This window comes from Oncorhynchus mykiss, chromosome 13 (genome assembly GCF_013265735.2).
Source record: "Oncorhynchus mykiss isolate Arlee chromosome 13, USDA_OmykA_1.1, whole genome shotgun sequence".
In the NCBI taxonomy this organism is placed as follows: domain Eukaryota; kingdom Metazoa; phylum Chordata; class Actinopteri; order Salmoniformes; family Salmonidae; genus Oncorhynchus; species Oncorhynchus mykiss.
The window spans coordinates 47,816,002-47,830,911 of record NC_048577.1 but is presented as its reverse complement, the minus strand read 5'-3'; the positions used below and the strand labels follow the sequence as shown (position 1 = coordinate 47,830,911).

The 14,910-nt window shown below is 40.1% G+C and overlaps 1 protein-coding gene across 6 annotated transcripts; it reads left to right on the top strand.

Annotated features, from left to right (window-relative positions):
- Nucleotides 1–134: 134 nt before the first annotated feature.
- LOC110486602 (dual specificity mitogen-activated protein kinase kinase 4) lies at nt 135–13,194 on the top strand. Of its 6 annotated transcripts, none has more exons than XM_036941321.1 (14): nt 135–273; nt 539–696; nt 1,619–1,654; nt 3,130–3,162; nt 5,070–5,172; nt 6,454–6,625; nt 7,001–7,120; nt 7,277–7,396; nt 7,518–7,569; nt 7,732–7,859; nt 10,922–10,999; nt 11,145–11,293; nt 11,608–11,653; nt 11,853–13,194. In XM_036941321.1, the coding sequence occupies exons 2-14, from the start codon at nt 552–554 to the stop codon at nt 11,964–11,966; spliced, it is 1,296 nt and encodes a 431-aa protein (XP_036797216.1). In that variant the 5' UTR covers nt 135–273; nt 539–551; the 3' UTR covers nt 11,967–13,194. The 6 variants fall into 6 exon arrangements, with proteins under 6 accessions (XP_036797216.1, XP_036797217.1, XP_021414005.2 ...); XM_036941320.1 differs by lacking the exon at nt 135–273 and adding an exon at nt 349–364; XM_036941322.1 differs by lacking the exons at nt 135–273; nt 7,277–7,396 and having other exon boundaries at nt 320–696.
- The last annotated feature ends 1,716 nt before the right edge of the window (nt 13,195–14,910 follow it).

The window sequence follows — 14,910 nt, the reverse complement described above, 5'->3', positions numbered from 1 at the left end:
TTAATTAAGTTAACGCTGGCGGTATGGTTAACTGAGCCTAGATTTGTGTTCCTCGAACTATGCCCACAAACACAGCAGCGTCGCGTTGGTAGCTGTGGGTGTTCACGTTCGCAAGTGACATTTGGTCAGCTGACAGAGTCTCGACCAGAGACGGAAGAGGAAGCGAGACACCCCACTCGCTGATTTTGTCTGTTTTTTTCTGGTTCAATTAAATTAAGTAGACCAGACCAAGCTGCTATTGCATTGGTGTCTATGGGAGACACACCCAGTTAAGTAAGCCGGAACTGACCTTTTTTCAATGGTAAAAGGCCTGACTGAATAGTCTTTATTTATCCACCATCTTTGGTTTCGACTATGTGGAAAGGTGGTTACTGGACTGTCTAACACTGTCCCGATTTCTTACTGTCTGTTGGTAGTTACAGTCTTGTACGGTAGCGCTCTCTACATCCACTACGCACATTTGAGTCGAAGAAGTCTGGCCAGTTTGATTATTCTCCAGTCTTGTTTTGTAAGGGTGAAGTTGCTCTCTCCATTGCAGCCTAGTGCTGCTGATGGAATTCAAACACACAATGGCGACACCCAGCCCCAACAACTCAACAACATCTACCAGCCACAACAGCAATAACGCAGGATCTACAGGCTCACATCACCACCAATCCCAGTCGCAACACATAACAACAATGAGCAGTATGCAAGGTAAGGATTGTAAAATACCAGCTTGTTAATAACTAGATATTTTTTGTGAGTGGTGTTAACGGAAGTAACCTAATGACTATGCTAACGAACTAGCTACCTATACTGGCAAGCTAGCTATCTACTTACTAACAGATAACTTGCCTCAGTTGTATCCACACACTATTACTAGTTTGTTAGGTAGTTAAGTTTGGTGTCTACAGCTAACGTTAGCTAGCGACTGTCAAAATCAGTTGCCCTTACACCCAAAACATTGTCTTCTAATCAAATAACGGGTTCTGAAAATGGGTTTTGTTAGAAATTATTAACACCAAAAGCAACGCTAGCTAACCACAGCTTACGTTAACTAGTGAATAGTTGGTAAGTTAACTCGCTAGCTAGGTAACGTTAGCTAACAAGCGGCATTGCTAGCTAGCCTAAATAACGCTAGCTAGCTAGAAGGCCTGTCATGATTTATCTGGATGTGGTCATGTGTTGCTTACTGTCTTTCAATGTCAGGTTACCTCTAACTAGCTAACTACAATATGTTGCAGTTCTAAAAAATAACAAGATCATGTCGGGATGTGTTTTGGGGAAATTCATTGTATCTACTAACATGCTACTGTAGCAGTTACCATATAATTCCAGTCATTGCACTAACGCTAGTTAGCATTAGCTCGCGAAACGTTAACTACTGGATGCAGAGAAAAAAATGTTATCCATGATTTGATCTGACTCTTGTGAAGTGGATAAAGGGCTTTATTACTAAAATCTAGAAGTATCCTAGGCCAGGCAGTTATTGCTAGCACAGTGAAACTGTTGCATGAGAATCTCTTAGATTTCAAATAACGTTAACTTACATCCACCAGGAGAAATCTGTTAAATGTCCACCCAATGCATATTAGCTAGCTATGTTTTTACAAACTATATATTTCTTAACTTACAGAATCCAACACGTGCTGGAGATGTCAGAGTGAAACAGGTAGCTAACGTTACTGTCAAAATTACACATTTTATAAAGTGTTTTTTAAATATATATATATACACATCTTTGTTGTTGATGCTTTAATAACAATAACTGTCGTAGCTCGTTAGTTTCTTTTGGATCTGGTTCTATACTTTTGCATGCCGTTCTCAATCTGATATTTAGTAGTAAATGAAAGAAACATATGTTATGGTCCGCTTCTGTTAGTGTCAAAGTATTGAAACTACATTTCTGTGATGTTTTTCCTTCCCTTTCCTTAATGCTACTAACTTCCCATAACCCTCCTGACTTGATGCTGATCAACGGTGAGCTGCCCCAAGAATAGTATCTTCAATTGTCATTGTCTTTCCCTGCCAGGATCATTTTGTGGATGCATTTCATTTTCTATCGCACACCCCTCCATTTTTAAAAAATAATTTGAAGGTTGTTATTTTTATACGTCTACCCCAATTATCTCCACTGAATCTGCCTGAGCTAATCCTCAATCATACCAAAGTTATCTTGGTTGTTTCCTGCTATATGTGTGTGCATGTAGTTTAATCTCCCCCTAGCAATACATGTTTCTGTGTGGTGGAATGATCAGTGTAAACGTTTACCAGTTATGCCACTGATGTGAGGCCAAGTTCTAAAAGTTCATTAGTTCACTCAGCAGAAAATCATTTGAGTATGTCACGAGGCCATAGCCACATTTGTTTACAGGGACATTTCAAAGTGCAGTGTTACATTTGACAGTAAAAAAAGAATAACAGAACACGGTCTTCCAGATTTGAATAATAAATGTTTTTAACTCTTTAGTTATTGGTTGGTTTCTTTTGGAAAAGTGCATACAACATACAATAGGGTCTGGGAAATGTACCATCCATAGCATAGAGAAGACAAGTGCAAGAGGTAAGCCTACGTTTTTAGTAGGCCTTCCCTAGCACCAGTGCCTATTCAGCCAGTTGTCTCTGTGTTCTTATTGTATAATTTGGGGGGCTTACGCAAAGGAGCTTGTACTGCTTCAAACTAAGTACATTTATGATTATTAACTCTAACATGCAACATTGATAACAAGGCTGCTGCCATTTCAGCTGGTAACATCTGATAAGTACCCTAATTGCATTTAGGTTAGGCCCAGATAACATATTTCCGGTCAGCATTTCTTCAATTGGGCTAGTTGGTCATGTTTTAGTGTGTGTCGTAGTTGTCCACACTTGGCATCAAACTGTGATTCATCGAACTTTCCAGGAATGAAGCCTCATTTAGCAAAATCAAGTTGATTTGAGATACTTCAAATAGTTGTCAGTCAAGGTGGTGCCGGGTGTTGGGAAACAGTGCTGCATCGTTCCCTGGTCTAAACTGAAGCTGAGAAGAACAGTGTTTGTTGTTCACCACGTTTCCTAATAGAACTTGATTGTTTTTTGTTTATCGGTCAAACAGTAGCCTAAATAAAGGTGAAATATGAAAAAGAAATGTTCTCTTCTCACCTTTAGGGTTTCAGATAAACCTGTCTGGAGCTCCCCCAAGTAAGCCAAACCTCTTTTGCTACAGTACCAACAGTTCTCAACCCTTTGCTTCCGCCTGATGGTCTGGTATGGGGGAGTCTGTCCTCTTTTCTCAACTAATCCAAGTGAAGAGTTGTTGGGGTCAAGTAGGCTTGTGCCGGTTTTGATAGTTGAGGCTAAACATTGATTATCCTAGAGTTAGAGTGCAGCTTATGTTGGTCTGTGATTTAAGACATTAGGTCATAATATTTTACTGATGCAAAGCAAGTGAATGAAAGACTTGTCCAACTGAGTCTTATTGATTTAACTTCTCTGTAGTTTAAAAAACAACAACGGTTGGTGTTAACCATCCTGTATGTTTTCACCTTACTGTTAGATATCACCAAACAATTTAGTTTCATAATGTTCATTTACCAAGACGTTCCAATCCATATTCTGATCATCCATCATCGGCACAAGCCTAGGGCTAAGAGCTTCCATTAGCATTGGTGTATATAGATTCACACTTTGGCTTTCAACTGGTCTTTACCACTGTTTGGTTTGGCCTGAACTGATAACCTACACAAAATAGCACTGTGTTGGAAAATAAATGTATCTTGATAGAAGTGTAGTTCCTTTTGCTTGTATTTATTTATTAGGTGTGTTTTTAATAAACATTACCTTTTTAGTTTGAGTACTTTTAGTCAGCTTGCTACTAACAAGCAACACTAGCTAGTAATGCTTGGGGTTTTGTCACATTGTTTTTCAAACCAGTTTGCAGCTGTTTTGTTTTGAACACGTAAGTGATTTTTGGCATGAGCTGTACTTAAACACTTGCCTGTTGAGACATGGAGACACTAGTGTAATTTCCAATGGCGTGTGCCATCTTATTGGAATTTGAGTACATACATTCTTGTGGTGTTTTGGGTGGAGAGAACAGAATGCATCCTTCATTTCAAGGTGAACTCAGAACACTTGGGAAGCTCCTTCTCCTCTGGCAAGATTTTCCAGGCTGCAGTGTAGGCTATTTGACTCTTATGTATGGTTATGAGCCAAAAGTCACATTTTCTATTATCAAAGATACAGTTCTGTCAGATCAATGCTTTTGTTCAGTTAGAATTTCATGACACAATGTTGTCATGTTTCACAGTCTCTGGGTAGTAGCCTAAATGAAAAATAATAATGTAAAAATCAAGAAAAATGGTCCGTTTTTAATTTAAATTCTCACCTATTCCCTCGTTATTGCTTAAATTACCAAGCAAAACCTACTAAAATATGGTAGGTGAGGGTTGGATTTTAGCTAAGCCTCCAGCCTGAATAGCCATGGTATGTGATCTAGTACTAGGCTATGGTTTAGAGCAGGTGTCTACTGAGAAGTGTATACCTCTGCATCAACTTCAGTTAACTGGTCAAAGTATATACCTACCATCTGCAATGAGTCACTGGTACAACCAGGACATGTCTTGTAAAAATGAGAAGTGTATGCCCCAGGGGGTTTCTGTTCCTGGCCACTGAGGCTGTAGCATACACACATTTGATTGAGAACCTGTTATTAGACCTACTCGTGATTCATTTTAATTTGGTCAAGACCTGTTTTGTTGACTCCCATATAGCTCAGTATCAGCCAAAATCTCAAAAGCAACATCTATAGAAGAAATGTATGTTCTCACAGAGAAATATAAAGAGGGATGCCTTTGGTAAGAAGCAGGTCATTACTCTTACATCCATTGTCCCTAGATGTGGATTGCATGACTTCAGTAAATTTACTTGAATACTCTTGTTAAATTTACCCCTCCATTGCTTTACTGGTCTCTCATTCTGTGGTATGGTAACTGTTTGTTTTCATGTTGTTTTTGAGTGTGTAAATGTTGTTTTCTGGTTCTTGGCTCTACACCTGCCATAGATGTCTTGTGTGCAATCTGACATAAACTCTGCCTCTTCCCTATCAGGTAAACGCAAAGCACTGAAGTTAAATTTTGCCAATCCCCCGATCAAACCAACGACCAAATTCACTCTGAATACAGCAGGACCCCCATTCCAGAACCCCCACATGTAAGTTGACCTCCGAACTTTGCATGGATGTGGTTTTCTGAAGATGTACATGGAGCGGAATTTGCATTAGCCACAATGCAAACTCCTGCATAATGAATTGTTATATGACTCTGCACTCTAGTCTACAGTCTGCTGAGACTTCATCTCCAAAGCCACACATTGTCAATGTAACATTCAGTACGGTATAGGTACCCAGGCAATCTGTCACAATAAAGACAGGCTAAGTGAGGTTGGAATGATTAGCAGTTGTTGTATTTCTATCTCCACCTGCTCATGGAAAACCGACAGTAACTGAATGTAGCCTCAAGTACCTGTTTGGGCAACACTATTGTAGTGTGAATAAGCCCTGTGTCTTGGCTGTGTAATTAGATGATAACATGAACCTGCTAAGTTACCCTGGACAAGCAAATGACTGATGCTGGATAATGCAAACTGAACAAACGGATGCCAACTAACGTTACTTTTTCAGGTGCAGTATTTTATATATATATATATATATATATACACATATATATTGAACAAAAATATAAATGCAACATGTAAAGTGTTGGTATCATGTTTCATGAGCTGAAATAAAAGATTCCAGAAATGTTCCACATGCACAAAAAGCTTATTTCTCTCAAATTCTGTGCACAAATTTGTTTACATCCCTGTTAGTGAGCACTTTATCCTTTGTCGAGATAATCCATCCACCTGACAGGTGTGGCAAATCAAAAAGCTGATTAAACGTTATGATCATTACACAGGTGAACCTTGTGCTGTGGACAATAAAAGGCCACTCAAAAATGTGCTGTTTTGTCACAACACAATGCCACAGATGTCTCAAGTTTTGAGACAGCATGCAATTGGCATGCTTACTGCAGGAATGTTCACCAGCGCTGTTGCCAGAGAATTTAATGTTAATTTCTCTACCATAAGCCGCCTCTAACGGCATTTAAATAAAAAAAATGGCAGTACGTCCAAATGGCCCCACAACCACAGACCACGTGTAATCACGCAAGCCCAGGACATCCACATTCGGCTTCTTCGCCTGCGGGATCGTCGGAGCCTATGCCATCCCAGGCCCACCAATGGCTGCACCCCTGCCCAGTTATAGGAAATCCATAGACTAGGGACTAATTTATTTAAACTGACTGATTTCCTTTTATATGAACTCTAACACAGCAAAATCTTTGAAATTGTTTAATGTTGCATTGACATTTTTGTTCAGTATATGATTGAGGTGAAATTAACTAAACTAAGATTGTGTTTCTTATGTCTCCCACCTATTTCTGTGGCCAGAGAGAGGCTGCGTACGCATAGTATCGAGTCGTCAGGGAAGTTGAAGACCGCCGGTGGCGATTGTGACTTCACGGCTGAGGACCTCAAGGACCTGGGGGAGATTGGGCGGGGCGCTTACGGCTCTGTCAACAAGATGGTGCACAAGCCCAGCAACCAGATAATGGCTGTCAAGGTGACTACCCCTTACTGACCTCTTATTGACTAAACTACAGTGTTCAGGGCAAGATTTATGCCTGCTCATCAGTCTTAGGCTATATTGTGAAACGAACACTCAGTAATCATCATAATCACCAAAGTGTAACTGACTCCCATTGCAGGATATGGTAACATGTTGCTCATGGTAAGGGGAGGAAGGCTTGTAATAATGGCTGTAACAGAGCGAATGGAAACCATGTGTTTGATGTTGATACCTTTCCACTAATTCCACTCTAGCCATTTACCACGTGCCCGTCCTCACCAATTACGGTGCCACCAACCTCCTGTGACTTCCAACCATGGTCGCAATTGAAAGCAACATGCATCTGATTACAATGTGTGTCTCCCACAGAGGATTAGGTCAACGGTTGATGAGAAGGAACAGAAGCAGCTGCTAATGGATCTGGATGTGGTCATGAGGAGTAGTGACTGTCTCTACATAGTTCAGTTTTACGGGGCTCTTTTCAGAGAGGTGACCATGCAAGTTTTTCACTTCTGTGTTTTGTTGATTGATTTCTCTATATAGGAAATGCATTGGATGTCAATCAATCGTTCTGTGTAGTTAGCAATAAGCAGTGTATTGTCTTCACGCAGTAATGTTATGTCTTATAATTATTTTCTTTGTCAGGGGGACTGTTGGATATGTATGGAACTTATGTCTACCTCCTTCGACAAATTCTACAAATATGTATATTGTGCTTTAGATGATGTGATTCCAGAGGAAATATTAGGCAAAATAACATTAGCTGTAAGTTTTCATGCATTTTCTCCTTACATAATTTACACTGATTCAATTTACACGGATTAATTTGACAGGAAGGGTACATATTTCTCTATATTAATTTAGTTGCTATGTGTTTTCATTACAGACTGTGAAAGCACTTAACCACTTAAAAGAATACTTGAAAATAATTCACAGAGGTAAGATGACTCCAAAATGGAGAACTTGTTCTTTATTTCCTCATTTGAGATGGTTATTACCTCACAATGCTCTATTTACTGTACCACAACAGAAGTGGCACTTCCTTTACCCAGAACTCTTAGCCTAGCTTTGTCATCTCTTCTATATGTTTCTCCTCTCAGACATCAAGCCATCCAACATCCTCCTGGACAGGAATGGCAACATTAAGCTTTGTGATTTTGGCATCAGTGGGCAGCTGGTGGACTCCATTGCCAAAACCAGAGATGCAGGGTGCAGACCGTACATGGCAGTAAGTGATTATATATGGGGATTTCAGTGCATTGTTTCATTAATGGCTGAAAGACAAGACAAGTGGAAGATGTACAACTAAGGCTCTTTCTAAGAATACATTTCACTTTCACACGATCCAGTACATAATAAGAGTTCAACTGTTTTGGTACTTAGTGACTTGGTGGTGATCGTCAGTTGTAAGGAGACTGTACTGTTGTTATTGAGAGAAGGCAGGTAGTTAAGATTGTTGGGCCAGTAACCGAAAGGTCGCTGGTTCGAATCTCTGTATCCGACAAGGTGGAAAAATCTGCCGTTCTGCCCTTGAGCAAGGCAGTTAACCCCTAACAACAACTGCTCCCCGGGCGCTGATGAAGTGGATGCCAATTTAAGGCAGCCCCCTACACCTCTCTGATTCCCCTTTCCTTATTGTTGATAGCAGCGTTGGTAATTATATTATGGTCGCTACTGATATCTGTTCTTGTTGTCTTGTTCCTATTTTGGATTAGCTGCAGAGGAATCTCATGTCGTCTGTGTGCATGCGACATGGTTGAAGTCGTCCAAACTGCTGGCAGTGCAGATGAATGAGCTCATCGTGTCGTCATCACAGGGTTAATTTTCTGGCGGTGGTATTGCTGATGGGAGAAGGGAGCCCCGGCCCCTCCAGTTTCCATTCTAAATTTGGCATCTCCCTATCAGGATGTAGGGCACACCTCTGCCATATCTCTGCCACGCGTCTACCAGAAGGCCAAGGAAGGGCTGGGTTACTTCATTCATGTCTGTCAGAATAAAGCTGTTTGGGTTGGTGCTCCCACAGCTGTGAGCTCACAGTGCAGGAATCCAACCCGCATGACTCCAGTTCCCTTTTTCAAATATAAAAATTGCAGACCTGCCAGGTGCTTCTTGGCCACCCCATTGCTAATTGCTTTAGCACCATTTGTCTCTGTTTGGTCTAGATATTAGAGAGGGATTGATTTCACTTCAATGGAATATTATGTACTACACTACAATTAAGTAGGTTAGAGTTGGTTCATGGTATTTGGTTCAGGTGACAGTCTAGCTCTGTTCTTCTCTGGTTGTTTTAATTTAGATCATGTAGCTGGCAAGTGGCCACGTCTGAAATGTTTATGTTGGAATATGCTCACTAATTATTTTGCACACTAGTGTCAGGTTAAGGCTACTACCACACAAGGCTACTACCACACAAGGCTACTACCACACAAGGCTACTACCATTGTGTACCAAAGCATTCTTAAATCAACAGTTCTTTAATTTGAATTAGGAAATACTTTATGTATTTGAAAGCAATTACACATCTAAATTAAATGTGCACCGATGTTGTTTTGAGTTGATAATATACACTGAGTACAATACATAAGGAACACCTTCCTACTATTGAGTTGCATCCCCTTTTGCCCTCATAACAGCCTCAATTTGTCAGGGCGTGGACTCTACAAGGTGCCGAAAGTGTTCCACATGTATGGTGGGCTGGCCCATGTTGACTCCAATGCTTCCCACAGTTGTCAAGCTGGATGACCTTTGGGTGGTGGACCATTCTTGATACACACAGGAAACTGTTGAGCGTGAAAAACCCAGCAGTGTTGCAGTTCTTGACAAACCGGTGTGCTTGGCAACTACTACCATACCCCGTTCAAAGGCACTTCAATATTTTGTCTTGCCCATTCACCCTCTGAATGACACACATACATACACAATCCATGTCTCAATTGTCTCAAGGCTAAAACATCCTTTAACCTGTATCCTCCCCTTCATCTACACTGATTGAAGTGGATGTAACAAGTGACATCAATAAGGGGTCATAGCTTTCACCTGGATTCACCTGTTCAGTCTGTCATGGAAAGAGCAGGTGTTCTTAATGTTTTATACATGGTGTAGTAGGTCTGAGTAGTTGTGTTTTGAGTTCATAACATGTCTGAGTAGCTGTGAGCTGTGTCCTAGGTGAGAGCTGGGCAGCCAAATATTTTTCAGTCTTGGCAGAGGTGAGCTGGTGCTGTAGCCACTATGCCATAAAACACATCAGTGCTGCGGTCAGGGAATTCTGTCCCACTGTTATGAATGAGTGACATCATCTATTTCTGGTGCATGAATGAATGAGCCAGAGGATAGGAGGTGCTCCCTCCACTCAGCAGCATGGCTGGTAGAAGTCTGCTTCTGATGACCTTGGCACTGTTTGGAACCACTGCATTTTTCTTTATATGCGTGGAGGTGAGGTCATACGTGAAGTAACTGGCTGAGGTGATTATTATGAAAGGCATGTAGAACCAGGAATTGAGGACATGGACAGGGTTTTCCGTTGGGCTGTCCCAGACTAAAAATTAATCTTGGTTGACCAAGTGTAGTCTTTTCTTTCGACCATTCTATTGGTTGAAATTTTTACATTTTATATGTTTTTATATACACACCCTATGTGTTTTAAAATGAACTATGTGTATTGAGCTTGTCTGTTACTTTAAGCACTGTTTGAAATAATTAACACACACATGTCTCGAGGGAGCCAGTGATCAAGATCGTCTACGCTGGCTGCGTTATGCTCCTGAAGTTGCCGGTAAATAGGCTACACCAGGGGTCGACAACCTTTTCCATTTGGAGGGCCAATTTATTTGACAATTTCTACCGATCTGCTACAAGCTTGATACAGTTGTGTGAGAAATGATATGGAACCAAAAATGAACCTTCAGATTACTGTGAATTTGTCCAAATACTTGTGATTTCTTAAAATGGGGGAACTAGATACATAAAGTGCTTTTATTTCAAAAGGACAAAACGGATACCCTCAAATATATATGGTGTTATTTTATACCAATGCTTCAGTCATTTGATTGATTATCCAAAATACTGGAGTATAGAGCCAAAATAAGATGAGCTTCACTGTCCAAATGCATATGGTGAGGACTGTATACACACTTGTCTCACAAGTCTCTGTTTTGATATTTTTTTTTCAAGTTGTCTAATTTTGAACATTTTATTTGAATGTTTGTTCTTCATTTTAGTTTTTCTCTTTAAAGGCCCATCTATGATATCACTATGATGAGTTGTAACGTGTTTTCCTTGTCTCTTCCACAGCCTGAGAGAATAGACCCAAGTGCCTCCAGACAAGGCTATGACGTCCGGTCAGACGTATGGAGTTTGGGGATAACACTGGTGGGTCCTCAACCCTCTTGTCCACGTTGTCTTTAACATTCAACGAGCTATTTGAAGATACACGGAATGTTAAATCCACAAGACAAGATTATTCTTTGTTTTTGTAATAATTGTAACTAGACTCACCATGTGGGGTTTTTTACAGTACGAGCTGGCGACTGGGCGGTTTCCCTACCCAAAGTGGAACAGTGTGTTTGACCAGTTGACACAGGTGGTGAAGGGAGAACCTCCACAGCTTACCAACTCAGAAGACAGGCAGTTCTCCCCCAAATTCATCAACTTTGTCAATCTGTGGTAAAGGACAAAGATACAACTTCTGCTGGCACTGCTTAAATGTTATTCTCACGATGATATAGTATAAGTTGAAGTATATTGAATCACTGCAGAGCAATATTGTCAATGTAAACTACTGCATACTTTCACAGTATTCACCCACAAATAATAAAAGATGTGAAATTCATAAGGTAATCTTCTGAATGAGACATCATCTGGATTTCATTTCCCCCTGGTGGACAAAACATGTAATGTCTGTTTTTTAGTCTCAGAGACCCATGATGTGGTTTATTGCACAGCAGAATTTTAATTATTTATTCCCTTTGCCCCTTTAGCCTAACAAAGGATGAGTCAAAAAGGCCAAAGTACAAAGAGCTTCTGGTAAGTATGTACGTCCCGTGTGGCTCAGTTGGTAGAGCATGGCACCTACAGTTCAAGGTTTGATTCCCACAGTACGAGGGGGTGTATGAAAATGTATACATACAGGCGTCTGCTATATGAATTAATGTAATTGTATTACATGCAGAGATACTTATCACCCGTACATATTATTACATGTTTCTGGTTCTCGTCAATACAGAAACATGCTTTCATTCTGATGTATGAGGAGCGCTCAGTGGATGTTGCTAGTTACGTCTGCAGAATCCTGGATCAGATGCCCACTTCTCCCAGCTCCCCCATGTACGTCGACTGACTGTAGAACAAGTAGAAACGGAAGCCTGGAACAACAACAACAACAATGACCTAAAGAGTTGCTTCATCCCATACTGCAGTGTTAAACTAAGACTGGAAATGTACAAACTTAAACACCACGTCTACTAAGACTGGTGATCAGTCATGTCTGTATGCTATCAACATTCTCACACTTTTCTCTATCCTACACACACACTTACATGTAAGTACAACTAGTAACTGAATGAATATACCATGGTCTTGGTTCACCTCGATGTGAGACCTCATCTCTAATGTGGATACAGTACAGTGATTTAAAATCTGGAAATGTATTTATAGTGTTTAATCACTTGTGGAATATATGATTTGGAGATACTGGAATCATGCTCTTTGACTCTTCCCACCTCTTCCATGTATGTTACTTTAAGAATTGTGGTTGGTATCTTAAATGAAACCTTGCTTCTTATGGTGTAAAGCAATTTTAAAACATAACAGCATTGATGGACAGGATCATGTGGCCTCCATTCAATGTTGTGAGGGTGCTGCCGTCACTGTGCAATGGACTTTGTGCTGATTATATAAATAAAGAGAGAAATAATTGTGCTTTGAGAGATATTTAGTTACGCTGCATCTATTTGAGCTCAGGTTAATCCATTGATGTAAGAAGGCAAGCAACCACACAAACAAACACACTCACTGGCTCTCTCAGCCATGGCATATGCAACACTCTCTTTAAATGCTAAGCTGTATGTATGTATGGTGCTGTTGATCTGTAATTATTCATAATGCCATCTTGTATCCCTGTATATAGCCACACATTTATCTGTAATGAAATTGCCTACTGTTCTGGATGTTGCAACCATTCTAATGGACCTGACCGGCCCCTAAATATTTCAGCTGATTGTTTCTTAAATGCATGGTACCTGAACTGTTTTCAGACTGTGATTGATTGACTCCTATAATATTCACAATGTACACAGAATCTAGAGGTTTAGTACACACAGTGTAGTTCACATCTTTTTAGATTACCATATATAATTGAAACTTAGTTGACTGCTGGTAAAATACTGGCGCAGCAGTAAACTATTAAATTGGCTGGATATCATTGCATACAACATGCATTTCAATGTTTGCAGTTTTACTGTAGAACATTCAAATTAGAATATCTTGCTGGGCAGAATGTGTAAAATATTTAATGACCTGAGAATATTAAAATGAGCTTATGAAATATAAGGATGTATCAATTTATTTTATCTTTCATCTGACTGAAAAAATGAGTGTACATTTTGAGCTTGGTGTCACAGAAAAATGTAAGAACTATCCAACAAATAAAACCTGTACAGGGATTTTCCTTACTGGTGTTCATACAGAGTAACTCTGGCAAGTGGCAATGGAGCATTTGAAACACATGAAGTAAGACCTTATTTACTAGTTTTCGCTTTTGTAATTCATTATTTAAACCATTCCTTTTGGTCAGGATAATTGCTGCACAATAAAGGAAAGCAACGGGTCTGAAAGCACAATATGAAGAAAAATGTAATATAAAAAAGATTGATATTCAAAGAAATATCTCATTAAAAACTTATTTTAGGGGTCAAGGGGTACAAGCTAGCAGGATAAATGGTAAAATAAGACATAGCCCACAATGGTGTCCCTCTCTTTTAGCAAGCCAGTGTGAAGAGTCTGTAGCCCTATAAATACAATGCCAAATTCATGATATTAATAAACATTTACATTTGTATATTGTCTTTTAAATTCATAACATATAAAGATGACTATCCAAATATAAATGTTTCTTTTTAACATCATGAATTTGCCATACAATTTATCAGTCTGCCTGACTTGCTACATATGAAGCTATTGATAAGCTCTGTTATATTACTGAATATAATGTTGTCAGATATTATTAGCTTTTATAAAAAAATACTCCAGTTTATTTATTGGTTGTATTATTGCTATATTGCAAATCAATGCAAAAGAACAGTGAGACCTCCCATATGTATTAATACTCAGATGGCCCCTCCCTGGATGTTGTGTTAAACGCTCAACAACAAAGCTTTCCTAAGTGTCCAACAAACATTCTCTACCCTTAAACTTGTTCTGAACACCTCCAAAACAAAGGTCATGTGGTTTGGTAAGAAGAATGCCCCTCTCCCCACAGGTGTGATTACTACCTCAAGAGTTTAGAGCTTGAGGTAGTCACCTCATACAAGTACTTGGGAGTATGACTAGACGGTACACTGTCCTTCTCTCAGCACATATCAAAGCTGCAGGCTAAAGTTAAATCTAGACTTGGTTTCCTCTATCGTAATCGCTCCTCTTTCACCCCAGCTGCCATACTAACCCTGATTCAGGTGACCATCCTACCCATGCCAGATTACGGAGACATCATTTATAGATCGGCAGATAAGGGTGCTCTCGAGCGGCTAGATGTTCTTTACCATTCGGCCATCAGATTTCAATCAATCAAATGTATTTATAAAGCCTTTCTTACATCAGCTGATGTCACAAAGTGCTATACAGAAACCCAGCCTTAAAACACCAAACAGCAAGCAATGCAGGTGTAGAAGCACGGTGCCTAGGAAAAACTCCCTATAAAGGCCGGAACCTAGAAAGAAACTTAGAGAGGAACCAGGCTATGAGGGATGACCAGTCCTCTTCTGGCTGTGCCGGGTGGAGATTATAACAGTACATGGCCAAGATGTTCAAATGTTCATAGATGACCAGCAGGGTCAGAAAATAATAATCACAGTGGTTGTAGAGGGTGCAACAGGTGGGTGCAACCTCATGAGTAAATGTCAGTTGGCTTTTCATAGCCGATCATTCAGAGTATCTCTACCACACCTGCTGTCTCTAGAGAGTTTAAAACAGCAGGTCTGTGACAAGGTCGCACGTCCGGTGAACAGGTCAGGATTCCATAGCCGCAGGCAGAACAGTTGAAACTGGAGCAGCAGCACGACTAGGTC

Bases quoted from the DNA above. Each gene is read 5' to 3' on its own strand.
- LOC110486602 (XM_036941321.1), top strand. From the start codon at position 552: ATGGAATTCAAACACACAATGGCGACACCCAGCCCCAACAACTCAACA. The intron at 5,173-6,453 runs GTAAGTTGACCT...TTCTGTGGCCAG, and splicing joins CCATTCCAGAACCCCCACAT to AGAGAGGCTGCGTACGCATA. The intron at 7,860-10,921 runs GTAAGTGATTAT...TCTCTTCCACAG, and splicing joins GGTGCAGACCGTACATGGCA to CCTGAGAGAATAGACCCAAG.